The sequence below is a fragment of the Fringilla coelebs genome, assembly GCF_963513975.1.
Source record: "Fringilla coelebs genome assembly, chromosome: 11".
Lineage (NCBI taxonomy): Eukaryota > Metazoa > Chordata > Aves > Passeriformes > Fringillidae > Fringilla > Fringilla coelebs.
The window spans coordinates 23,862,165-23,888,453 of record NC_140037.1 but is presented as its reverse complement, the minus strand read 5'-3'; the positions used below and the strand labels follow the sequence as shown (position 1 = coordinate 23,888,453).

The 26,289-nt window shown below is 51.6% G+C and overlaps 1 protein-coding gene across 2 annotated transcripts in view; it reads right to left on the bottom strand.

Annotated features, from left to right (window-relative positions):
* Positions 1-26,289, bottom strand: part of FGF13 (fibroblast growth factor 13) — a gene marked incomplete at both ends in the record, with an annotated part of 190,627 nt that overhangs the window by 83,334 nt on the left and 81,004 nt on the right. Inside the window, one exon of one of the 2 annotated variants that reach the window (XM_084212796.1) lies at positions 1,359-1,511. The exons of the other annotated variant lie outside the window; for it this stretch is intronic. Within the exon in view, the coding sequence (XP_084068922.1) occupies positions 1,359-1,488 (130 nt within the window). Of the gene's footprint in view, positions 1-1,358; positions 1,512-26,289 lie in introns of those variants that run through there. 2 annotated transcript variants of the gene reach the window in all.

The following is a 26,289-nucleotide window of genomic DNA, read 5'->3' as shown; positions in this document are numbered from 1 at the left end:
GCTCCAGCATCTTCCCAGAGGAGCTTGTCAGGAACAGCTCTGGGCTCCGAACTTACTCACAAACAACACAAACCCTGACAGATGACACGGAGTCCACGACGTCTGCTGAGCCAGGAGCGTGCCACAGGATTCACCTGTCCTTCATCTTTACTGAGCCATGAAACCACAACTTCTGCCAAGACAGCCCAGGACTGAGAGGACAAATGCACTTCCTTCAAACCCCGACTTTAACATTCAGTTACATCATCACTGAAACAACAAACCTCTCCCCAAGCCTTAAACCAGCATGGGTATCAGAGTTAATATTTCTGGTGAGATGATAAATGCTATTTTAGTAAAATACTTTTATTTTAAAAGACAAAAATCTCCCAGAAGTTGTACAAAGAACATTCATGCAAAATTTGGAGAATGTGACAGAAGAAAGCAATTGACTGAAATATTTTGGGCTAATAGTGACAGCTCAGGAACTGATGCCCATCATTACAGAGAGAATAATGCAGTGATTTGTGATAAGAACTCCAACCTGCTCACTCTGCCGCTCCTGCAGACTCGATTGTGGCAAAATCCAGCCCTGAATATTTCATCTTAAAACACTTCTAGCAGCAGTAGCATTATTTGTCTTGGCAGATACTGGAGCTTATGCAAGAAGTACAAGGCTTACCACGTGGAATACGAAGCAGTAATGCAAAACACATATCGAACAATAAGAGAAAGTATTAAAAAATAAAATTTAAAATAGCTTAATCTTATGCACACTAGATGAAGGGGATATACCTCATTGGCAATTTCATATCAGTGAACACAGCATGAGGAGAAACCATACCTTTGCTTCTTCTGAAAAGGAAAACAATCTACTTTTTTTTTTTTTTTCTGCTCTGCATGCATTTCATTTCCCAAAATGCAACCAGGCGTGCATTACACACAAAGTTCATCCTGCTTCACCCAGAACAGCTGCCATGAGCATTCTCTAGCACTATGCAGAAGCCTTATGGAGTGCAAGGTGCCGGGGACAAGCCGAGTCCGGTCTGAGCGCCAGACCGAGAGCAGAGTGCAGCTCCAGGAGTTACTGCAAAGAACCTGGGACGCCGTCTGGGGAGCAAGCAGCTTTGGCAGCCAGAGAAAGGGCGGTGTGTAAGGATGGGAGCTGCAACAAACAAAGTTCATTGGAGAGAAAGCAGCGTGGCCTCTGTCCCTCAGCGCTCCCGTGGGGGCTCAGGCTGCAGTGTCCTGTGGGGCACGGACACCGAGAGGCAAGCAAGGGACAGTGCAGGGCTCCCCCCAACAGCTGGACACACAGCACACCCGGCACACGCGCGGGAAACCCAACAAACAGAACATGGACCCAAAGCGCCACAAACCTTCCGGCTCTGTGTTCTCTTTGAGGTGCACTTGCTTCAGTGGGCAGCAGAAGATTTCGTGACACTTAGCACGAAAAGGGGACTCTTTTTTCTTTAATTCCGCAGATTGGATGGAATCTTGCCGTAACATAATGTACTCCTGAGTGCCAGGGGGAGCGTCATCCATAACTGTGTCACCACACAACAAAATAACTCAGGTTAGAGCCCCAGGAAAGCGACCCCGAGAAGCAAATCAACTACAGAACGTCAGGGTGGGGAAAGACAGAGGGCAAGAAAGGTTCACAGGAAGGAAAATAAACTTTAAAGTGTAAAGTATCTTAGTCATGGTGGGAAAAAACATTTACTTTTATAAACAATGCTTCTCATAAACCTCAACACTTCATCCCATTTCATGCAGCTTTGATAAACAGTACAGCAGCACCCTGCTCTGAGGAGCAGCACGGCTGCATCCATTCTGCATGCAGACTAGGGGAAAAACAAACCCAACTTTGTGCTTCCATGGCCTGGCCACAGGCAGTGTCTGTGCCACCACCCTCCACACCTGCAGTACCCGTTCCCCAAAGCACCAAGGACAGGCCCTTAGCAGGATAGGGAATTACACCCCATTCCTCAGAGCAGGGATAATCCAGTGACATTTTCCAGAGATAGAAGTGTAGATGTACAAAGAGAAAGCACATTAATTCTTCTGATGATTTTCTTGTAAAACAGCAAGTAGTTTTAAAAGTTCATCTTATAAATCAATACTGCCATTAATAATGCAGTCTGAAATGTTTCTGAATGGGGTCAGATTATTAAATGGCAAAAAGATAAAATGTATATCATAAAGAAGTTCTAGCTACCTCAATGTATTACATTACCAGAAAGAATTGAAACACTTTTCCACTATCTAAAAAAATGAAGCCTTAATAACAGAGATAGTGCGATTCCTCAGCTCACAGCTTTAGGCACAGTTCATCTCCCATGAACATAAATTAGCTGCTTTTTCACAAGACAGCCTCCAACCACCAATTGTTATTTATAGCGTAACACAGAGATATAAAACCATACCCAAAACCAAACTTGGATTCCCCAACCCTACGTGAAGAAGCAAACATAAAAATAAAAATCCAAGAATTTCAGCAATGAGAAAAGTAACTATTGACAGGCCAGTCTAAAACATGCACTAGCATGCACTAGGTAAGTTTATTTGGTTCTCAAACTGATGGCCACTAATTCTAGCAATTTAACTGCTTCCGAAATATCCGCCACCACATGGACATCTTAAAAACCATCAGATTTAAACATGACCCCCCTCAAACAAATATTACCCCATTGCATTCTCATGCACTGGATTTCTTCCCTGCGAGGATTCATATCTGGGTGATAAATTCAACCTGACAGTTGTTCTGCTCGCAGTGGGCAGTCACCTTCTCTCCAGACCTCATTAATCCAGCAGAGAACCCTTGCACCTTGGCTGCTGTCACTTCATTAGACGACACCCAGCCCCAGTAACACACACTAATAATCTATATCAAGTGTCATTAAAAGGGATGCATGATCAAGGAGGAAAGCACAAGCGGTTCAAAAGGGAGCAGCAGGTCAGCGGAGCATGAGGGCTGTGCTCAGGAATCACCTCAGCAGTGCCAGTGTTACTCTGGAAGGGTAGGCTGTGCTCAGGACTCAGAGTGCCAGTGTTACTCTGGAAGGGTAGGCTGTGCTCAGGAATCACCTCAGAGTGCCAGTTTTACTCTGGAAGGGTAGGCTGTGCTCAGGAATCACCTCAGCAGGGCCAGTTTTACTCTGGAAGGGTAGGCTGTGCTCAGGAATCACCTCAGCAGGGCCAGTGTTACTCTGGAAGGGTAGGCTGTGCTCAGGAATCACCTCAGAGTGCCAGTTTTACTCTGGAAGGGTAGGCTGTGCTCAGGAATCACCTCAGCAGGGCCAGTGTTACTCTGGAAGGGTAGGCTGTGCTCAGGAATCACCTCAGAGTGCCAGTTTTACTCTGGAAGGGTAGGCTGTGCTCAGGAATCACCTCAGCAGTGCCAGTTTTACTCTGGAAGGGTAGGCTGTGCTCAGGAATCACCTCAGCAGGGCCAGTTTTACTCTGGAAGGGTAGGCTGTGCTCAGGAACACACTGAGAGCCCCAAGGGCAGCTGCTGGCAGTAATTACCAGGAGCAACACCCACGGGTCCTGAAGGGTCAGCCCTCCAAAATGTCTTGGTTAGTGTAAGCTCCGAGCATGCGGCACCAAGGGTGGATCCCACCTGCCAGGATTTGGCAAACAGCTGCTGGCACCCTTGTGTAGGGCCCTGGGCCACCTCAGGCAAGCGGAGGGGCAACAGACACAACCAGTCTCTCAGCAGAACCCCACACAGCCCACCACCCCCTGCACACAGGTTCACTGGGGTGGGAATGCTCCCCACCAGGACCCACCCCTTCAGTAAGGGACCCACAGCCCAAAGCCAACAACAGCACACAAGCACACTGTGTCTGCAGTGACAGACAATCAGTGCTGGGCTGAGGGCCAGCCCTGTCCTGACACCTGGAAAAGCCCCAAGGACACGGCACCAACGCAGCCCCGAGGCTGGAATGGTGCACAGACACCTGAACTGGCGTCAGAGCTCTGAAGGAACAGCCAAACCTCTTCTTGCCATGATGAACGGCCTCAAGTCAGGCTGAGAATTATCCCAGAATGAGGAGCAGCCCCTGAGCCTGCTGTGTCCTTTCCCTGCTGCGATGACAGCCAGACACCCTGGTGGAGCCACTGAAATCACAGCTGCAGGACCTCCAGGGTGGGCTCCAAGGACCAGCCCACAGGCAAGCTCCAGCCACGGGGAATCTCATGTGGAAAGCTTTAAAACCTGGGGCAGCCATCTCTGATGACTGAGGACCATCGGTGCCCGTCCACGAGAGGATCATTATCAAACATCTGGGAAGAAGCACTTTGGAAAAGGGAGAAATAACCACAGGCACCTGTTATGGGTATGCCAGTGGGATAAAGCCACACTTCTGAAAGAAGCACATGTGCCAGAGCAGGAGAGAAAGCACACACTTCTGGGAAGTACAGAGGTCTGAAGCAGTGTTTAACTGCGTGCTGTGCATGTGGAGCAGAGGGCAGGGGCTGCACCCAGCTGCTTGCCAGGGCAGACCCTGCCTGCAGTGCCCGGACCTGTGACAGCCCTGGCAGGGCACGGGCTGGGTACAGCTCACCTGGCAGGGCACAGCTCACCTGGGCAGGGCACAGGCTGGGTACAGCTCCCCTGGCAGGGCACGGGCTGGGCACAGCTCACCTGGCAGGGCACAGGCTGGGTACAGCTCACCTGGGCAGGGCACAGGCTGGGTACAGCTCCCCTGGCAGGGCACAGGCTGGGCACAGCTCACCTGGCAGGGCACAGCTCACCTGGCAGGGCACAGCTCCCCTGGCAGGGCACAGGCTGGGCACAGCTCCCCTGGCAGGGCACAGGCAGGGCACAGCTCCCCTGGCAGGGCACAGGCAGGGCACAGCTCCCCTGGCAGGGCACAGGCAGGGCACAGCTCCCCTGACAGGGCACAGCTCACCTGGGCAGGGCACAGCTCACCTGGGCAGGGCACAGCTCCCCTGGCAGGGCACAGGCTGGGCACAGCTCACCTGGGCAGGGCACAGGCTGGGCACAGCTCCCCTGGCAGGGCACAGGCTGGGCACAGCTCACCTGGCAGGGCACGGGCTGGGCACAGGCTGGGCACAGCTCCCCTGGGCAGAGCACAGGCAGGGCACAGCTCACCTGGGCAGGGCACAGGCTGGGCACAGCCCCCGGCAGGAGCAGCCCCCAGCCCCAGCTCAGACAGAGCCCAGGACATGCCAGGGCCCCGGCAGACCCAGCCCTGTCCCCAGGGCACACAGAACAAACCCCTCTGGGGACAGTGCCCTTCCTGGCACCCCCCTGAAGTGCCAGCCTCCTCCACCCAGCTCTGCCTCTGCTGCCACATTGCAGCTGCTCATTTTTTCCCTTTCATCCCAATGCTCCCCACCCTCGTGGCAGAACCCACTGGTGCTCTGCGTTCCCACCTGCCCAGGATCAAACAGGGATCAGACCAGTCAGCCATGGACACAGGCCATTAATGCACTGCTGAAGAACTTGTACAGTCTCAGATGAAAGTGATAAATAACTTCTACATAGCTTTAAGAAAATGACGCTTTTTTCTTCCCCTACAATTTGATGGAGACCAAACCCACAGCTGAGAGGATTTTGCTTAGAAGTGAATATAAAATAACTGCAGCAACTATTATGTTTCCTAATCAAAACATTCAGCTTGCTAAATATCACCCTGTAGCACTCTCTTTAGCTCAAATAAAATAATAATAATTACATTAATAAAAACTTGCTGTCAACAAGCCACTAGGAAAAAATTTCTTCTTCCTGTAAGCTTTACTGAGAGAAAGCAATCTTAAGGATGGCTGCTGGCACCAGGATATTTTTCAAGATAAATTCAAACATGTTCACTTTATATAAACACACCAGCTAAACAGTCTGCTGGTTTGTGTCTTTCTTTTATGTCCAACTGCATTTCAGTCCCATCCAGAATTGCCAGAAACCATAACATCAACCCTGTCCATAGGCCCTGGCTCGGGTTCCAACTGCATCATCTTTGATGTAATTCAGACTTTAACAGAGCTGTAAGGAAATATCCTTCCCCCTGGTTTTACAGAGAGGCTTCTGCTCTGCTAGCTACAGGCTAGAGCAACCATAGGGTAAATAAAATCCGGGCAAAACAAACAAATCCTCCTGCTTCTGTTGGACTATTGTCCTTGCATGTATGACACAACTTAAACAAAATATCGTACTTCCATGGATCCATTCACTCCTGAACGAACCTTTCAGGTCATTACCTGAAACATGAATGTTCCTCAGTTCCCTAACTTTTCACAGTGGTTAGTTTTGCATGTTGTGAGCCCCAGGACCCTTACACTTGCAATCAATTTATTTTTCTGGCATTTTGGGAGAACTAAGTCGTGTCTGTACACACCAGGCCCTCAAACCACAGAGAGCATCAGAGCACCTCTGAAATCCCAGGAAGTGAAGAAAGCCCTTCTCTTTGGCACAGGGCAGGAAAAACCATTCCCCAGCTGGACTCTGTGGAATAATGACAGCAGCAGCCAGGGCCCCCCCACTGTCACCTCCACACTGTCACACCCCCAGTGTCACTGTCACCTCCCAGTGTCATCCCCCAGTGTCACTGTCACCCCCCAGTGTCACTGTCACCCCCCAGTGTCACCCCCCAGTGTCACTGTCACCCCCCAGTGTCACTGTCACCCCCCACTGTCACCCTCCCCAGTGTCACTGTCACCCTCCCCAGTGTCACTGTCACCCCCCAGTGTCACTGTCACCCCCAGTGTCACTGTCACCCCCCAGTGTCACCCCCAGTGTCACTGTCACCCTCCCCAGTGTCACTGTCACCCCCAGTGTCACTGTCACCCCCAGTGTCACTGTCACCCCCCACTGTCACCCCCAGTGTCACTGTCACCCTCCCCAGTGTCACTGTCACCCCCAGTGTCACTGTCACCTTCCCCAGTGTCACTGTCACCCTCCCCAGTGTCACTGTCACCCCCAGTGTCACTGTCACCCCCCACTGTCACCCCCAGTGTCACTGTCACCCCACCCCAGTGTCACTGTCACCCCCCGTGCCACCCCCAGGACACGGCCCAGCGATGCTCCCCGAGCACCCCCTGCTGCTGTGCCCCCTGACCCCCCAAGGAAATGAAGGTCACACTGAGGTGACCCAGCCTGGGGCTCTTTGGAGCTAGCAGGAATTATTCTCTTTTTCCTTTTAGGGGAAAACAGGAGGCTAGCTGCTTTCAGCTCCTTACAGGAACAAGCCTAAAAAACCTTCTCTAAAATAACTTGCCTCAAGTGACTGCCTGTGGGACAGGGAAGGGCAGCAAAGTGAGGTATTTAGCTGTAATAACATTTTTGAGACAGCTGATGAAAATCTCTCAGGTCTTTGGGCAGTAAAAATTCTCTTTGCTTCTTTTCATGATTGCTTTGTTTCCCTCCTAATTTCTCCCAGTTGATGGTGTGATTTTTTTTTTTTTGTCAGCCACCTGCACAACATAATAAACTCAGAGCACAACAATACTTGCAAGCTAATTGAAAAAAATTTCTATTCTGGGGTTGTGAAACGCTCAGAACCTCTTAATGACAACACAGCCTATCCAAACCATTTCACATTAAGCTTTGCCGAATCTTGATGAAGTATTCTTACCAAACAGCCTTTCTGGCACTTCTGCATCACCCAGAAATCTTATTTTCAGCTCGCAGCTGTGCGCTCCCAACTTTGAAGTCTGGTTGACTCTGACTTGCAGTTTTGACAATGAACACAGATATTACAGGAAGCACAAGCAGCCAATTCTCTAATTTTTATTCACAGCAAGCCATTTCTGGAGTCCCTCATTTTGCACCACTCCTTCCTCCCCAGCACAGTCCCAGCCCCAGGCACCACACCAGCTTATTTCAAACGGAAAGGAACAAAGCAGCAAAAATACCTTGTGAAAGACACAACTTTCTTTAGATGAGTTTTCAGAATTAAAAGTAGGCTCAGAATGAGCTCGCACTCCATCTGGGAGCTGCTGTGGACGGGGTGTGACAGGGAGGGCTGCCAGGGACAGCCCAGCTCCTCCACTGGCACAGGGAGCAGCACCTGCCCTCGGTTCTCAGTCCAGTTCTGTGAATTTCCTCCACGGCAGCCACTGCCCGGCTGATTCTGACCTGACACTACAGCACAGCTTGCACGAACAGAGCACAGCTTGGAGATGGGCAGCAACGTCCCCAGGAACCCAGAGCCCTGGGGAAGCAACCCCCTGGCCCAGCAGAGAGCCTCCAGTACTGGAACCAGTGAGCTCCCAAGGGCTGGTCCCAGTCAGGCTGCACCAGCTGTGACAGGGTCTGTGCATTCATCAGTACAGGGCTGTGAGTGCCCTTCTGTGTCTGCTGGGAAGGGGGGACAACCTCCTCCTTATGGCACAGACACCCCAGCACCGTTAAAATTCACCCCTGGTGTCGGAGGAGAGCTCCCTGTGCTCAGAGCAGGGTCCCAGCTGCGCTGCGAGAGGCAGAGTCACAAACAGCTCCCCAGGCAGCTGAGCCTGGAGCCCATCCCTCAGCATTCCCAATCCCACCGATCCCCTGCGTGTGTCTGTGGCCCAGCAGCACCCACGGGAGCCCCAGCCTCACCCAAACTGCCCCAACTGCACCCAAACTGCCCCAAACTGCCCCAACCTCACCCAAACTGCCCCAACCTCACCCAAACTGCCCCAACCTCACCCAAACTGCCCCAAACTGCCCCAGCCTCACCCAAACTGCCCCAGCCTCACCCAAACTGCCCCAAACTGCCCAAAGCCTGCAGCAGCACCCCTAAAACTCCTGCCAGCTCCTGAACCTACCTGGGGGCTCATTCCTTGGGCAGCAGACAGAAACCCCCTCGCACAGGCTGCACGAGGAGTGCCACGTCCCAGTCCTGACCCCAGGGCTTGGCCAAGCCCCCAGAGCAGGAGGGTCACCACAGCCTGTCCAGGGTCACCACGGCCCGTCCAGGGTCACCACGGCCTGTCCAGGGTCACCATGTCCAGCAGTGCCACCCCTGCACCAGCAGCGCATGATCCCCATTGGATCCCCACTGGGGAACTGCCCCAATTCACTGGGGAACTGCCCCAACTCACTGGGAAACTGCCCCAATTCACTGGGGAACTGCCCCAACTCACTGGGGAACTGCCCCAATTCACTGAGGAACTGCCCCAACTCACTGGGGAACTGCCCCAACTCACTGGGGAACTGCCCCAGGGTGCAGAGCCAGCCCCTTTCCCTTCCCAGCCACCAGGAGCTCTGGGTTTGCCATGCCACACGTGCCCACTCCCATTTGAGCTCTGCAGCTCAGCTCACTGCTCTGCTGTGCTTGCCCCTGAATGAAGGAATGAATAAATGAATGAAGGAATGAATAAATGAATGAATGAAGAAAGGAATAAATAAATGAATGAATGAAGAAAGGAATGAATAAATGACTGAATGACTGAACGAACATCTCTCCTCAGCCTGTTCCGAGCGCTCTCCTGCTTTTCCCATCTGCTGAACAAATGCAAGCTGGCTGCTTTCCGAACAGGTGGGCTGGGGGGGCAGCCCAGCAGACTGACAGTAACTCCCAGGGCGCCACTCCTTTTTGTGGAGCACGTGTTTGGGAGGCTGCAGGCACTGGGAGCACTGGGAGCACACCAGTGCAGAACTGGGGACACTGCATGGCACCAGGGGCCGGCTCAAGGGAGGGCACTGCACAGCAGGACCTGCTTGGCCAGCTGCAGGAGATGAACCACCCCAGCTGCACAGCCACCAAGGATCTGGCCTTAGGATGAAGCCGTGGCTGCCGCAGCAGCTGCTGGAGCAGACATTTCTCCTTCTGCTCCAACAGCACAGGACAGGAGCACCACGGAACACAGAGGAGATGGACAGCAACTCCAGATGGAAACAGGAGCCTCACTCCCCCCTGTCTACCATAAACCCCACTCTGACCAGCTCACTGGGAATTTAAAAGTCACTGTGACAATTTGTGTCACAGTGCACATACGTTTTTCACTGACAAAGTCTGGGAGAAAAGCAAGGAACGTGGCTGTTTCCAAGAGAACATCCTGGAAGCATGGTGCAAATCAGGCATGCAGGGGAGAAAGTGCCAGGAGACCTGCTGAAAAGGTCCAGGACGAGTGGGAAGCTTGCAGTTTTTGAGAGCTTTGCACGGCTTTAGTTTGCTGCTGATGAAATATTAGAAAACTCTTGCGTATCGTAACTTTAATGAGAATTTAATTATTAATGTAGCCCTACTTGGAGCTAGGAGAACAGTTTCAGATTATAAAGGAAGTAGAGAGAAGTGCCTTTTTTCTTCCTATTTACGGACCATTACTGTCAACAGCTGGACTACAAAAAGAGACAAACTTCCGTAGTGTTGGGAAGCAAAAAAAAAACCAAAACAACAAAACCACAAAGAAAGAACTGAAAAAGATCAGAATCCTCTAGGAAAAGCAAAATAAGGAAAAGTAACCTGAAAATGGCAACAAAATTATCAAAGAATAGACTGCATCCCTCCTGGAAGGATGAGTGCTGCCCCTGGGAGCAGGAGATGAGCCCAGCCTGGAGCCAGCTCAGAGGCTGCACTGCAGCTGCAGCTCCTGGGCATCGCTCCTGCACGGAGCAGGCAGGAACAGAAGCACCATTCATAAAAGGACAGGTGACACCTCCCAATTATTTGCCCCATTTACTGAGGATTAACAAAAGGAAGGATGAAGAAATCAAGTGTTTTAAAATTCACACTCATTACAGAAAGAGCTGTGCAGAGAAATGGCCTCAGAGGAAATTTTTCAAAGCGAAGCACAGAAAACTCATCAGCAGAAGCCAAAAGCCAGGGTGTGCCATGGAGAGGTGCAGAGAGCGCTCTCACAGCCCTGGGAAGCAGCAGAACCCTGGGCCCTGCTGTGCCTCAGCACCCACCCAAAGGAGCAAAGAGCTCTGACCAGAGCTATGCTCACAGAGGCTGAACAGCAGAGAAGCCCTTTCAGGGAAAAAAAAAAAAAAAAAAAAAAAAAAAAAAAAAAAAAAAAAAAAAAAAGTATAATTTAACCTGAAGTTAACATTGCTCTTCATTTTGAGGTCGGAAATTATTTTATCAGGTTAAAGATTAGGCTTATGCAGATAGGGTCCCTAGATACAAACACACGTACACAAACCAGCTCAATTTCAGTAAAAGAGTCAAATGAAAGGCTGCAATATTTTCTCACGTTGATTTCTTAGACTAAGCTTTAGTTAAGCTGAATTCCCACCACAGGTGATTTTGCACAAATCACTTGATGCACACCCCAAAAATTTACCCAGCGAGTTACACCACCTTGAAAATTCCTACTCAGCTGTAAGCTCAGTGGAGTCATTCCACAAGCAGGAGATGGCTCTGCCTACCCTGTCACTTCTGTTCCCAGAGTGCTCCCTACTGCAGCAGCCCCTGCTGGAGCAGCCCTCCCAGCCCAGCTGCCAAGGCTGGGACTGAATAACCCACCCCAGCATCTGACAGCCAGCAGCTCTCTTCCCCCCATCTGGCCATGCAGAGTTATTCTATCCACTTGAACAGCCATCGACTGAGGAACGGCACCCACAACACCCCATTCCCCCTCCCCTGAAATAAATGCACTGCATTTCAGAAGCCTGTACTTGACACAGTTTTAGAAACTGTACTTGAGAGCGTTTTTCCCCTCTCTGCACTCACCTAAAGCCTCTCAGACACTGCAGAAAGCCATGTGTAATGATGCCATCACTGCTACTCAGAGCAGCTACAACACACTGCATACATCAGTTTAATCAGCAACAAGACAAATCAGCAGAAGACTAAACAGCCTGTTTTCCTGTTACTGCCTAGCCTGCTGATCACTTGTAGAGTCCAAGTAGATGTTCTGTATACTGAGATCCTCCTCAGCTTCCCTACAACTTTCTTTTGTACGCTGCCATGGTACTGCTACACACTGCTCAGCACCAGCAGCCCAAGCACACCACAATTGCAATCGTTTTCACACAGCACAGCTAAAATGACATAGCTAAAATGTCCCTGTGGGGACAGCAGCCAGGTGGGTCTGCAGAGCTGGCAGCAGCTCCTGTGCCCCACTGCTCCTGCCAGCCCTGCCCAGCACCCACTCGGGTCAGGGAGGGGCACCAGGAGCACCGGGGGAACCAGGGGAACCACAGGAACCAGGGTACCAGGGGCACCAGGGGCACCGGGGGAACCAGGGTACCCACAGGAACCAGGGTACCAGGGGCACCAGGGGAACCAGGGGAACCAGGGGCACCGGGGGAACCAGGGGAACCAGGGGCACCAGGAGAACCAGGGGAGCTGGCACAGGGGCAGCTCAGAGCCCTGACAGTGATGGCTGTGGGCACGGAGGTGGCTGTGCTCACACCTGTGCTCACACCTGGACTCCACGCTGCTGGCACTCTGCAGCCTGATCCAAGAGGGATTTCAAGGCTATAGGTTTGCAGAAAAGAGTTAAAAGACAAAACTGTGCTCAGTCAAAGAAGAAATAGCTCAGCTGGGTGACTCTGGCCCAGCACATCGTGGTCTGCTCACACAGCCCAGCCAGGGCCAGCTGGGCAGTCACTCCTGACTGACACGCTGTCACCGAGGGGAAGGACACGGTGACAAGGTCACAGTACAGAAATGAAGTGCAGATTTTTACAAACCAGCACACATTTCCACACAACTTGCCATGAAATTCAGATGTTTGTACAGGTCACCTCCATGCCACCCTGGGAGCTGCACAGCCACCACCCGCTGCCAGCTATGGGAGACACCTGGAGCCTGCCCCAGGAGCTCCTGCTGCCGCTCCAACACACACACAAACACCCCAGATGCAATGCACTGTTTGGAATTAACTTCTCCAGAAATCAAAAGGCAAAACTATCAAATAAGGTTGTTGTGTTAGAGCAGAAGTAACAGTGGAGGTTATTGCCTTTGTGTATTTTTATACTACATTGCATAACATGCTCGCATTGATGTTCAGCACCGTAAATGACATAAAAAACAACCCAAGGCAGCAAGCACAGCAGAGCTCGAAGAAAAAAATCCTCACATTTCACATTCCAGTGCATGAAGCTGCAGTCCTCTAGCTTACAACAGTCTATCACAGTTAGCAAAGACAAATGTGTGCCTTAGAAAAAAGACATTGTTTCAACACTGAGCTATAAATTAGCTCCTGGTTTTTAGGAGGTAGTAAGTGGTCTTTATTCTACTACAAGAAAAAGCCACTCTGCTCAAACTAAGGACATTGCATGCTGCACACTGTAGTTGGGGAGCTGCCTTGGGATACCACACTCGCTTTTGTACTGCTTTGAAATCATCCATATCAGAGAAAAGTCCCTATTTTCTGTCATTACTGTATTTATGCCTAGTGGGACCCTACATACTCCCAAAGAAATTAAACCATTTATTCTGAAAGTTGATTGAGAAACTCTAAAGCATTGGAAGGATGCTGCTGCTGTAAATGCCTGAAACGTGTGGATTCACACCAGCTCCAGTTAAAGAAAAAAATATCAAGAAAAGCTTAAGAGCAATTTGCAGCAGCTGAATATTTGGCCCCACCAACTCTTAAAACAAGTGCTGGGGTACCCAGGGCCTGCAAACCCTCATTCCTGAGCCCTGCACTGCTGAGGACGGCCCCAGTTTGCAATCCATGCTCTCAGCACCACCTGCACCATCCCAGTCACCAGTGCCAGAGCTCTTCCACTGCTCAGTACACCACTTAGGCACTCACAGTATTTTTAATACTAGCCCCCAAAACCCCACCTGAACCTGAAGTGACTGCAGGAAAACAATAAATGAATTTTCAACAGCTTCTCAAAGAATTCATTTAAGGAATGAAGTCTTTGCAGGTTGCAAACAAATCCACCTTTCCTCTTACCTTTAAATTTACAAATCTGGAACGTCCATTCTACCCATGCCCTCTGCTCCTGAACTGAAATTCTAAAGAGCATTTCACAAAATGCTATTAGCATTTCAGTCTTTATCTGTTACTGTCACAACAGACACGCAACTGCCAGAGCTCTGTGCCGCTCTCGCCCCTGCCTGCTGCTCTGGGGAAGGGACACGAGCGGCGGGTGCAGGGTGCCAGCCCGGCCCCGGGGCAGCCCTACCTGTCCCGGTGCTCCGTGCCAGCCTGGAGAAGCCTCTGGGAGAAGGAGCAGCACCTCTGAGCTGCTGTGTCCTGGGCTGGTGCAGCTGGGGGATGTGCTGTCCCCACTGCCTGTGGCTGCTCACCCCGGCCACCAGGGATGACTCACTGTCACTCTCACACACATTAAAGGCTTCTGCCCGTCCTCTGACCGGGGCTGCTGCTGCAATGGTTGTGTCCCACAGCTGAGGGCTGGCACAGGCTGGGCTCAGCCCTGCAGCCCTGCCAGCCCAGGCTGCTCGAGTCCTGGGGCTCAGCCCCTGCCCTGCACAATTCTCCTCTGCCATCAGGTGAGACAAGGAGCTTCTCTTGGCCATATCTACATCCCAGCACTGAAGCCTCTCTCCAGGAATGTTTGCATGTCACATATTAATGGATTCTGACTAACAGCTTTAGCTGCTCACCATGTCTAGACAAAGTGCCCCGCTGTGGGCAGTGGCCTGGAAGGGCACTGGGAACAGCTGTGGGTGAACACAACACAAACTGTGCTGCTGACAGGTTGTATGCATACTGTACCTCACCTAGCTATTCTCCAGGAGGTGAGAATAATGGCAATTTCACTGAAGTTTTAGGCAGAAAGAGGCCAAAGCTCAGGCTGGCCAGAGAACCAGACACAACCCATGCTGTCCCCAGCCTGGACATAAGGAAGAAATTCTTCCCTGGAAGGGTGGTGAGGAATTGGAAGGGGCTGCCCAGGTTGGTGGTGGGGTCACTGTCCTTGGAGGTGTTCAAGAAGCAACTGGCATGACACTCAGAGATCTGGGCTACCCGCAGGGTGGTGGTGGGACTACATCATCATGGAGGGTCTTTCTCACCTTTAAGATTCCATCACTGTAGGAGAGGCTGGGGCTGCCCCTGGATCCCTGGCAGTGCCCAAGGCCAGGCTGAACAGAGCCTTAAGCAACCTAGGATAGGGTAAGGTGTCCCTGCCATGGCAGGGGTGGGACGAGGTGACCTTTAAGGTTTCTTTCAACCCAAACCACTCTGATTTTATGTGCATCACTCAATACCCAGAAAAAATGAAACAGTCAGAGAAGACTAGAGGGAAAGCAGACAGTTCCACAGAAGATTTTGATGGAACAATGTGAGCAGGCTCTCTGCAGAGCCCCGGCATGCTCAGCAGTATCCATCCACACCTGGCTGCACTCTGACTACACAGCTGCACCCAAAGCTGGCCACAACTCCTGCACACCACAGGATCCCTGCAGAAAAGTGACAGCACAAAAGCACCAGAGCTGCAAAGCCACCGCAAACTGATGCTGGGAGCAGAGAGTAGGTGGTGAAGTCCTTAGAGCCCACCAGAGAGGCTCCACCACCTCTGAGCAGCCAGCAGGGTTTGCCTGCCCTTGGTGTTACCTGTGAGGTGAGCACTGGGCCTCGAGGCAGAGCTGCAGCACTGCTTCCCTTCACTGAGATGGGCTGCCTGAAGTGAGAGCATTTAACTCCCCTTCTGTGCTTCATTATGCTCCAACACGCTGTGGTGCCATTACAGCTTTAAATATTTACTTGACATTATCTTGCATCTGGCAAATGTATTCTGATACTCCCCAGCAAGTCCCATGCAGGATTAAGTTCTCCACTGGTCTTTGCACAGTAACAGATCCCATTTTATTTCACCACTGCAATTCTCTCGAAATCAGGTCTGCAAAGTCCAAGAAGTTTTCCAACAATTCTGTTAAGACAGATGAGATTTGCAGGCACCAGACTAATTTCTAAGTTCCCACAGCAGTTAAGACTTTTCCTGCCTCCTCCTCATTGTCTGTGCTGCTCAGAGCCACACAAAGACTGCCTGTTACTCTGTTAGTGCTGCCAATCCATGTGCACCTTCTCCCTTTTTTCTCTGTTAATTTGTTAACAGAGAATAATCTCTAGTTAATCTCTAGTTATTGCTAATTAACTATTTCATGTTGCAAATTACCATATTCAGACAGGGTGCTTTTGTCACAATAGCCCTGTAAGTGAATTATTATAAGTATAATGAATTCATAAATAACACATTGAAGGCTTGAAATACATTGGGAAAAACCCAACCCAGCCCAGCCCAGCCCTGCCCATCCCGGGACAAACCCAGCCCAGCCCTGCCCATCCCGGGACAAACCCAACCCAGCCCTGCCCATCCCGGGACAAACCCAGCCCGGCCCAGCCCTGCCCATCCCGGGACAAACCCAGCCCTGCTCTGCCCATCCCGGGACAAACCCAGCCCAGCCTTGCCCATCCCGGGACAAACCCAGCCCAGCCCTGCTCATCCCGGGACAAACCCAGCCCAGCCCTGCCCATCCCGGGCTCCGGCTGGCTCTGCAGAGCCCCGGGAGAGCAGCAGGGCTCCAGCCTGATCTCAGAGCCTGTGCAAGGACACCTGGCTCTCACAAAGGGAGCAGCTGACCAGCACAAAAGGCTGCACAACCTCCCCCTCCCAGGGACTCCACACAGATGCTCCAGCACAAAGTCAAGGAACATTCTGAGTGTGTCTGTCACCTTGCTGTGCCCCTGGGCTCACTCTGCAGGCAGGCTGCTGTGCCCATACACTACAGCCCTGCACAAACTGCACTCCAGGGGCCATTTCCCCTTTATTTCCCATGAAGACACCCAGCCAACAACAAAACGGGGAGTGGGAGCTGCCCAAGAACAATTCTGATGGTTTCTAGGCAAGTGAAAACTCCAAAGAACACTTTTCTCTCAAGCTGCAATAACTAGGCAAGCACAAGTCAGTGAAACAGAGGAAATGTGACCCCCAGTTCTCCTGAGCGGGCCCAAGGAGCTGCTCCCCCAGCACCCCAGCTGCTCCCCCAGCACCCCAACTTCTCCCCCAGCACCCCAGCTGCTCCCCCAGCATCCCAGCTGCTCCCCCAGCACCCCAGCTGCTCACCCAGCACCCCAACTTCTCCCCCAGCACCCCAGCTGAGCACAGAGCCCATCTCTGCTGGCACCCCCTGTCCCAGGGCACAGCTCACTGGAGCTGTCCCCAGCACGGACTGCAGGACACTCTCATCTCCTTCACACCTAAACCAGCCAGACTTTAGCTTTATTTCTGGCTCACTGCTCCTCACAGGGCTAGGAGGAGCTGGTCAGATAAGGCTTTTGCAGGCTACCCAAGGCTAAATCACCTTAAGGCACAACTCCAGCTCACAGCACTTTATTGCTACTGCTGCTGGCATATGGAGAGCTTAGATGAAAACAAGCAAATACTGGGTGAAAACATTCCAGAAAAAGCTGAATATTTATGGCTTGTGCCCAGAAACCTGAGTGGCAAGTGGATGCTTCAGGTAGAGATAAAAGGAGTGCCAGAAGAGTAACTTTTATCTATGCAGTCTGCATTTAATGACTGCATGAACATTTGCAGATGATTAGGGCCAGCCTAAGTGCTCTGTTGTTCCTTTGTTCCATTTCTGAAGGGTTTGGACTTTATTTATTATTTTTCTTCCTTTTTTTTCCTTCCTCCCCCCCATAACTGCAACTAAATATAATTTTTGGCTTTTAAAGACCTATTTCCATTTATAGAATCCAGCTGACAGGCTGGGGATGATGTCTCCTAGCCGAGGCATCTGCCTCCTTGACGGAGGGAGGGATGATCACGCCGGGTGCAGCAGGCTGGGCATCTCTGCCAGGCGGAGGTGCCAGGGCTGAGGGCAGCGTGCCTGGCCCCTGGGGTGTCTGCTGCAGGAGCACAGCCCCAGCACAGCCCCAGCACAGCCCCAGCACAGCCCCAGCTGCTCTGCACGGCAGCCAGCCTGCAGGGCTGCCCTGCAGGGACAGGGGATGGTACGGGGATGGGGATGGGGCAGGGGACGGGGACAGGGGACGGGGACGGGGCAGGGGATGGGGACAGGGGACGGGGACAGGGGACGGGGACAGGGGACGGGGACAGGGGATGGGGACAGGGGATGGGGAACAGGGGATGGGGACAGGGGATGGGGAACAGGGGACAGGGATGGGGACGGGGGATGGGGACAGGGGATGGGGAACAGGGGATGGGGACAGGGGATGGGGAACAGGGGACAGGGATGGGGACGGGGGATGGGGACAGGGGACAGGGACGGGGCAGGGGATGGGGAACAGGGGATGGGGACAGGGGATGGGGAACAGGGGACAGGGATGGGGACGGGGGATGGGGACAGGGGACAGGGACGGGGCAGGGGATGGGGATGGGGGACAGGGACAGGGGACAGGGGATGGGGATGGGGAACAGGGGACAGGGAACGGGGATGGGGACAGGGAACAGGGGACGGGGACAGGGAACAGGGGATGGGGACAGGGAATGGGGACAGGGGATGGGGACAGGGCAGGGGAACAGGGGACAGGGGATGGGGACAGGGAACAGGGGACGGGGACAGGGAACGGGGACAGGGAACAGAGAACACAGAACAGGGGATGGGGACAGGGAACAGGGAACAGGGGACGGGGACAGGAACAGGGAACAGGGAACGGGGGACGGGGACAGGGAACAGGGGACAGGGAACAGGGAATATGGAACAGGGGACGGGGACAGGGAACAGGGGACAAGGAACAGGGGACAGGGATGCTCCACTGCTGCAGCTTCCACAGCTCCTGTTTAATTGCTGCTTATTGACTGAATTCTGGCAGCCACAGGAAGGCCAGCCTGCTCTCCCTGGACCAGCTGGCCGCTCTGGCATGACCTGTGCTGGACAATCCCCTTCCCCTGGAGCTGCAGCAGGAGCTGCCCCGCTCCAGCACGGGTCACAGCTGGCTGCAGCCACCCTGTCCCCAGCAGCACCAGGGCCAGGACACGAGGGGTTTGCAAGGGGGCTGAGTCTGGAGAGGCAGTGCCATGGACTGAGTCCTCAGATCCAAGGAATACCTCCAGGACACGTGTCCCTGCCTCCTGGACCAGAACAAACCTACAGCACCCGCCCCCACTCACTTCAGTTCTGCTTTTCATTTGTACATTAAATGCTCTGCAGCCACAAATCAAATTATGCTGATAAAATTAGCAAGATCAAGGTTTCTTTTGAGATGGGCTGCTTGATGCTGCAAAATGTCACCAAATGAATCTTTTGAAAGTAGATTCCTCCTCACAAGTAAATTTTTCTTGCCAGATGCTGATGTAAGTGCCTACAGATCATGGCAGGTTTCCAGCAGCTGTGCCACCTTCGGTGACACAAAAACAAGGGGGCTTTTTGAATTCCAGGATAACATTAAGCCATAAGTGATTGCTTGATGCAGATGACTGTAAGCACAAATATTTTAACTAATGCTCACCAGGGGATTCTTTTCCAGGAAGGATGTTTTCCTCAAACTGATGTTTAAGTTACTGGTTTGGAATTATTTGCATTACAGATACCACGAAGCTCCCTCAGCCTGCCCTAGCAGGAGTGCAAGCAGGAGTGTTCACCAGATCAGCAGCTAATGGCACAAAGAAAACCCATGCTTTTCTTCTCCAATATTATTGGTTACAGAACTCAGAAATGGGCCTGAACTCAAGACAAATGAAAACGTGCCATAGAAAATAATTCTGCTGAAACTGTAAGGTGTTCCTTGAATCAAATTCCATTCCCTCCCCAGCAAAAACTAAAGCCTAACATGCAACTAAGCAGCAAAGACTAAATGCAAACAGTTTTGATGGCATTACCTACACTATTTTCCTTTCATGGCTCCCAAAATCCTGAGACCAGGCAGGAACCATCCACTCTCCTCACTGCAAGGAATGAAACCAACACAGGCAGCCTGGAAGGGGAGCTGAGAGCAAGTCCAAACCCCCAGAGGACTGTGGCTCTGGTAGGAACCAGATGCTTTTGATCCAATCACTTCAGGCTTAACCAAATAATTACAGGGATGTTTCCTACTCACTGCGCTCAGATCCACTCCTCGTCATCTGCCAACAATTCCATTACTAAAACAGAGATGATAGCAGTATTAATAAGACACAACCAGTGTGCCATCCAGGAACAGATGGGCAATCTCCCATTTCCCACTGGGTTCTGCTTTTTGCCCTGTTTGGCCCCCCAGGTGAAAGGCAGCGTTGATACCTGTCAGAGAGCTCAGCACAGCACAGAGCCCAGGCTCAGCTCAGGGGCAAGGGCTGTGCTCAGGATGCCAAGGGAACTCTGCAGAGCAATTACAGAAGCGAATGAATTGTTAAGAGAAAGACCTGGACTGGTGCAGCCCCTGGTGAGGGCCTGGCTGGCACTGGCAGGGAGCCCTGGCTCAGCAGCTGGCTGGCACTGCCTGCAGCGGGAGCTGGCTCCTGCTCTGAGCCCCAGACAGCCAGGGAGGAGGGAAGAGCAGCACAGGGCGCTCAGGGTCTGGGACTGTCCCTTCCTGCAGACTGCCAGGCCAGCCCCAGTGCCCTCACCCTGCCCTGGCAGCCCCATGCCCTCCTCTGCTGCCCCTGCCCACTGAGGGCACTGCCAGCATCCCCTGGCACGGGCACAGCCCTGCAGGCAGAACCAGCACCCACAAGCTCCTTCCCGAGAGCCTGCAGATCTCTCACATCCAAATGAAATCACTATTTGCAAACTTCTCCTGCCGTCCTTGGCACTCCTGACATCCATTTATCATTTTGGTTTTTCTCCTTTCATTCCTGCTCTCTGCCTCTGACACAGGAGTTGTCAGAAAGGATGGAAGTGGGAGAAAGCACTTGACACAAGAGTGAAACCATTCAAAGGAAAGCTTTTCTCAGAACAGCAACGTCTCCAGCCCAAGGTTCTGCCTCCCTCTGGATTTGCTCTTTAAGTCTTTCCAGGAAAGCAGACTCTAGTCACAAAGTATTTGCTTAGCTGCAAACCCGGCTGTCCTGCAGCAGAGATACAGAGGAAGTGAGAACAAAAGGGAAATGTTTTTTTAAATCTGTGCATCCCCATCATCTCCCTGCACAGCCATCAGGAATGTTTTCCTCTGCTGCCCCTGGCCTGTGCTCCTGGAGCTCACAGCCCTGGTGTCCCTCGGGTCCCTGGCAGTGTCTGTGTGTTCCACCTGGGCTGGCTGCCCCTGCTGCTCCTCCCCTCCCTCCCACCTGTCAGCACAGCACAGCTCACCTGAGGGCACGTGGCAGAGGCTGTAATTGAAATTGGTGTCACAGTGAACAATGCTCCCTCTGGCCCTGCCTCACAGGCAGCCACAACCTCACCTGGTGTCCTGGGGAGAACATCTGCCAGCACCTGAGCAGCCCTGAGATCCACACTGATACCCAGGTGTGCACCAAGCAATGAGAGCCCTTCCATGCACAGCTGTGTGTGCCTGTGTCTGTGCCCAGCCTCACTCAGCCCTGAGATCCATCCACACTGATACCCAGCTGTGCACCAAGCAATGGGAGCAGTTCCATGCATGGCTGTGTGTGTGCCCAGCCTCACTCAGCCCTGAGATCCACACTGATACCCAGGTGTGCACCAAGCAATGGGAGCAGTTCCATGCACGGCTGTGTGCCTGTGTCTGTGCCCAGCCTCACTCAGCCCTGAGCAGCCCTGAGATCCACACTGACACCCAGGTGTGCACCAAGCAATGGGAGCCCTTCCTGCATGGCTGTGTGTGCCTGTGTCTGTGCCCAGCCTCACTCAGCCCTGAGCAGCCCTGCCCAGCTCTCTGTGCCTCACTCTTGGTGCTGGGGCATCTGCTCTGTCCCCCCCACGTGCACCTTTCAAACCCTGGCCAATTTCTCACATTTCCTCTGTTTCTCTGCCAGCACAAGTGGGAGAGATCACCCAGATGTAATTTCAGCAAACAATAAATCCCTTTATCAATGGTGCTGCCCTGAAAGTCAGTAGATGGAAATCTGAATCTGATTTTCCAGCTTCTACAGCATTTCTTTCTGTAAGACCATTAAACTGCAGGCTCAAAGTTACAGCTTAAATCATGTCTTTTTGCAGACAAGTCTAAGCTCCAAACAATCAAAGGGTGATTTATAATCTGTTGTTTTCAGTCAATATATCATGTCTAGCAAACATTGATTTATATGCAAGATTAGACTTTGTGGTTGTACTTTCCAAAGTTATTCAATAACAGCAATCATAACCAACAATTGGTAGGTAATTTTTCTAGTATTCACAAATTAATCTTTCATAATTTGACCTTAAATTACCAAAGTTTCAAGATTCATTTTCCCATACAAAGTTGCAAGTTGGTTTGGTTTCTTGGTCCCATTACTCTTCCCCTACATCTTGTCCTTTGACTATTAAATTCTTTGTTCATATCTCATTCTCTCAAAGTTTACTTCCTTTGTGTATTTGGTAGAAATGCAGACTTGCCTCCTCCATTTTTACATTTTGAGCTCTGATTCTCCTGCAAAGTATCTTCTCAGCTGTTAAATTCTTTCAGCACATCCTTCTGTGTGACACCTGCACATCCAAAGCTGACATCCCACTCACAGAACAGCTTCCCACTGCCAGTCCAGAGCAGACAGGCAGACCCTCTCCCAGAGGAACAATTCCCACCCTTTGCCTGTGCCTGGCCCTGGAGGTTTCTGTTCCCAGCTCCACCTCAGCTCTCCCAGCCAGTGGGCAGCTGTCCCAGCCTTGCCCTGAGCCCAGATAAAGAGTGACTGCACTAAAGCTCCTGCCCTGGTGGTCCCAGGTGTGCAGCACAAACCCTGGCTTTGCCCTGGTGGTTCCAGGTGTGGAACACAAACCCTGGCTTTGCCCTGGTGGTTCCAGGGGTGGAACACAAACCCTGGCTTTGCCCTGGTGGTTCCAGGTGTGGAACACAAACCCTGGCTTTGCCCTGGTGGCTCCAGGTGTGGAACACAAACCCTGGCTTTGCCCTGGTGGCTCCAGGTGTGGAACACAAACCCTGGCTTTGCCCTGGTGGCTCCAGGTGTGGAACACAAACCCTGGCTTTGCCCTGGTGGTTCCAGGGGTGGAACACAAACCCTGGCTTTGCCCTGGTGGTTCCAGGTGTGCAGCACAAACCCTGGCTTTGCCCTGGTGGTTCCAGGTGTGGAACACAAACCCTGGCTTTGCCCTGGTGGCTCCAGGTGTGGAACACAAACCCTGGCTGTTTCCCTCGAGGACAGGCTGGCTCCAGCCCAGCAGGACCCTGAGCAGGCTCCTGACACACGAGGAGGGGCAGCACCATGACATGGCTGGGGCAGGGTGGGCTCACCCAGGGCTCAGCTCACTGCCATTACAATTGAAATAAAACTTTGATGGAAGGGCCACCTGTGGCTGCATGTGCAGAGCCAGCACCCTCAGCAGGAGATTGTTATTTCAACACCTGTCTGCTGTACGTGGTTGTTTATTAATAGAAAGGATCACACACAGCCTGAGGTAAATTAAAATTCCAGTTCTGCTGTTCCGTGTCGTTGAAGAATCTGCCAGGCCATTGTTTGATTTGGTTTCTAGCAAAGCAGGCTAACAAACTTCCTTCCAAGCCATTAATTCAGACGTGCAATAAGCCTAACACAACTGCACTGGCTCATTAAAGCAATTTGAGGTAACCTGCACTCATTAGAGCAGGAACCATCCATCCCCTGTGACTGCAGCCTTGTTTTCAGACAGCATCAGAGATGACCTGCTGTGCCAAATGCCCCTTCTGTCACAGGAAACCTTCAGGGAAACAGCAAAATGGAAAACCTTGGTTTGCTCAGGCTTTGAAATTCATTCAAATGCGAGAATATTATAACATTTTGAGGATCTTTTTTCATCCAGAGAAGGATTATTTAACTAGATGAAGGGAAATTCTTCAGTAAAGACAGTACCACAACGAAATCAATGCAGGACAAGTTTACAGATAAAACTGATCAGCTCCCTGCTCTATCTGTTGGAAAGGACAGTTTAACCATTCAGGAAAGCAAATACAGGAAGGACAAATTATGAGTGTGCCATAGCTGAAATAACAAGAACCAACCTGTGACCTTGGTACGTCAGTGTACAAAGCAGCTGCACAGAGCTGCTGCCCACACTTAGGGAAAAACCATCAAAATCCTCCCGTGCTTAATAAAAAAGGACACTAAACGAAGGTACAAAGACAACTGAGGCAGCATTTAGCCTTTAAGCAGGGACATTTACAGGTGTACCAGTCATCAAGCTCAGGATAATTAAGCCTGGCCCTTGAACTACATCAACCCATTTAGTAGCTGGAGGTGAAGCACAAAATCCTTGAGTGAGACTAATTTGGAGTCCTCCAGCTGAGGAATTAAGCAGCTTAATACAAAGCACATTCTATGGACTTAGCACACTTAAAGAAAGACTTGTTCACCTAATAAAAGGGAGACAGGCCCACAGCAGACTTTGACCCTCTGCTACACAGGAAAATCAACTGCCTAACAACTACAACAGCTACAAAATCATCTGTGTGCACGTTTGCTGCTCCCCAAACAAAAACCTGTTCCTTCCAAGTCAGCACTGCACACAGGAACCTGCACTGCCAGCGCTCACAGCAGGCTGCTGCTCTCCTGACAGCCCTGCTCCGGGTGTCCCCGGGGTTCACAGCACAGGGACAAGGCTCTTGAACTGGACTGATTGATTTGTTCGTTCATTTTCACTTCAAGCCACTCTCTCTCACATACCCAAGCCACCAGAGCTGGGAGAAGCACCTGGAATATGCCAGGAGCGTTCTGGGACTAGAACCAGAGTTTTCCTACCCTCAGTGTCTCTCATTTGAGCTACAAAAACTCGCTTCAGCTGGAAGGGACAGAGCATCCTGAGTCCTGCCTGGGGGCTGGCCTGGCTCAGGCTCATCCCTGCTCTCCCTCCCTCCCTCCCCAGGGCAGATCCTTCCATGCATCCATGGAAAGGAACTGACTTTCACAGGGAGGAGGAGGGAGACTTTCATCCAGGAACTCTCTTTCTGAAAACACTTCTGAAGCTCTTCCTCAATTCTTTTTCAGAAGGCCTCCTGAGAAACCTGCTAAATAATTAACATCTCTTTCTCATTTTGCTCCTGTAATGTGAATACCTAATCTATTCCTTAGTAACTCCTACATTGCAAGAGTGATGCTGCAGTGGGGCTCCAGAGAGGATGTGCACACTTCCTTCCTCTGAGTCACCTGCACCTGCTCTGGGGTGGCTCAATCCCATTTCCCAGCCCCAAGCCCCCCAAGGCTTCCTGCAGCCGGGGGTCCCTGGGAGCACCCGAGGAGCCCACCAGAGGTGGTGCTGACAGCAGGGAACGCCCAGGCACCACAGCCCCTCGGGAGAGCTTCCAGCCCTGAGCTCACAGGCAGAGCAGAGCGAGCCCCAGAGCTCCACGAGCTCCCCACAGGACTCCTTCCAGCGAAGCTGTGCTGTCTGGAGCCCGTCAAGTGTTTGTTGCAGAACTGCACCAGGCTCTGAAACCATGCAGCTGTGTCCTCCTCAAAATCCACCTGCCCTTCAACAAATGTTCTGTTATCAAAGTCAAGAGATTTCCTTTTGATTTTTCTGACAAACCAGTGGGCTCCTATTTGCTGCCAAATTTCAGCTCTAATTTTTAAAGATTTTCCTGTCTATGTCAGTTAGAATTGTGACCACATCTTGGTTTCATTTTCCTTCCACTTTCTCTCTGGCCAAAAAAATCCACATAATATAAGTTCATTAACATTTCCTGTTTTCCTTCTGTATACAGAGAGATTTTAGGCATTAAATGGAAATGACTAAATCAAGTGAAGGACAGTGAAGGCACACAATTATACAGTATTTTAGTTAACCTTCCGCCTTATTTCAGTGAAACAAATGAAGAAACTCCTCCAGTCTCTGCAGAAATTTAGAAAGGAGCAAGCAGAGTAAGAGCTGGGGGTATTTTAGTGCTCCAGGCTTGGGACTTGATCAATGAGTTGCCTCTAGGAGTGTCCAAGGAGCCCCAAACCCAGATTTGCCCACACCCTGAGGGGATGGATGGCTCTGCTCTGCCCTGGGTTTCCAGGAGCCAGCCTGATGGAGGCAATGTGCATTTCCATCACTGCTATTCTTTCTCTCTCTTATCTGTCCTATTTTGTCTTCAAGGAAGAGGGACAGACCTGCAAGAGCAGCTCTCAAACATTTTAGCTCCCCCCTGGATGTTCCTCCTCCCTCCCCCACTGAACAGGAGCTGAAGCTCCACGTGGATGATGTTCCTTCCATGAGCAATGGGACTCCCCTTCCCACCTTCCTCTCTCCACCTTTGACTCCTCACCTCAACACCACCAGCACTTGCCCAGCACTCACAGAGTATCAGCAGATAAAGCACAAAGCTGAAATTCACCATGGGGAAGGACTGATGGCAGGTGGGATGTTTTTAAAAGGATAGGTTACCATCCAGCCAATCCGTCTCCAACCTGCTCGAGAGAGAAGCATTCCATTTCTGACACCAGGAGGAATCTTCCCC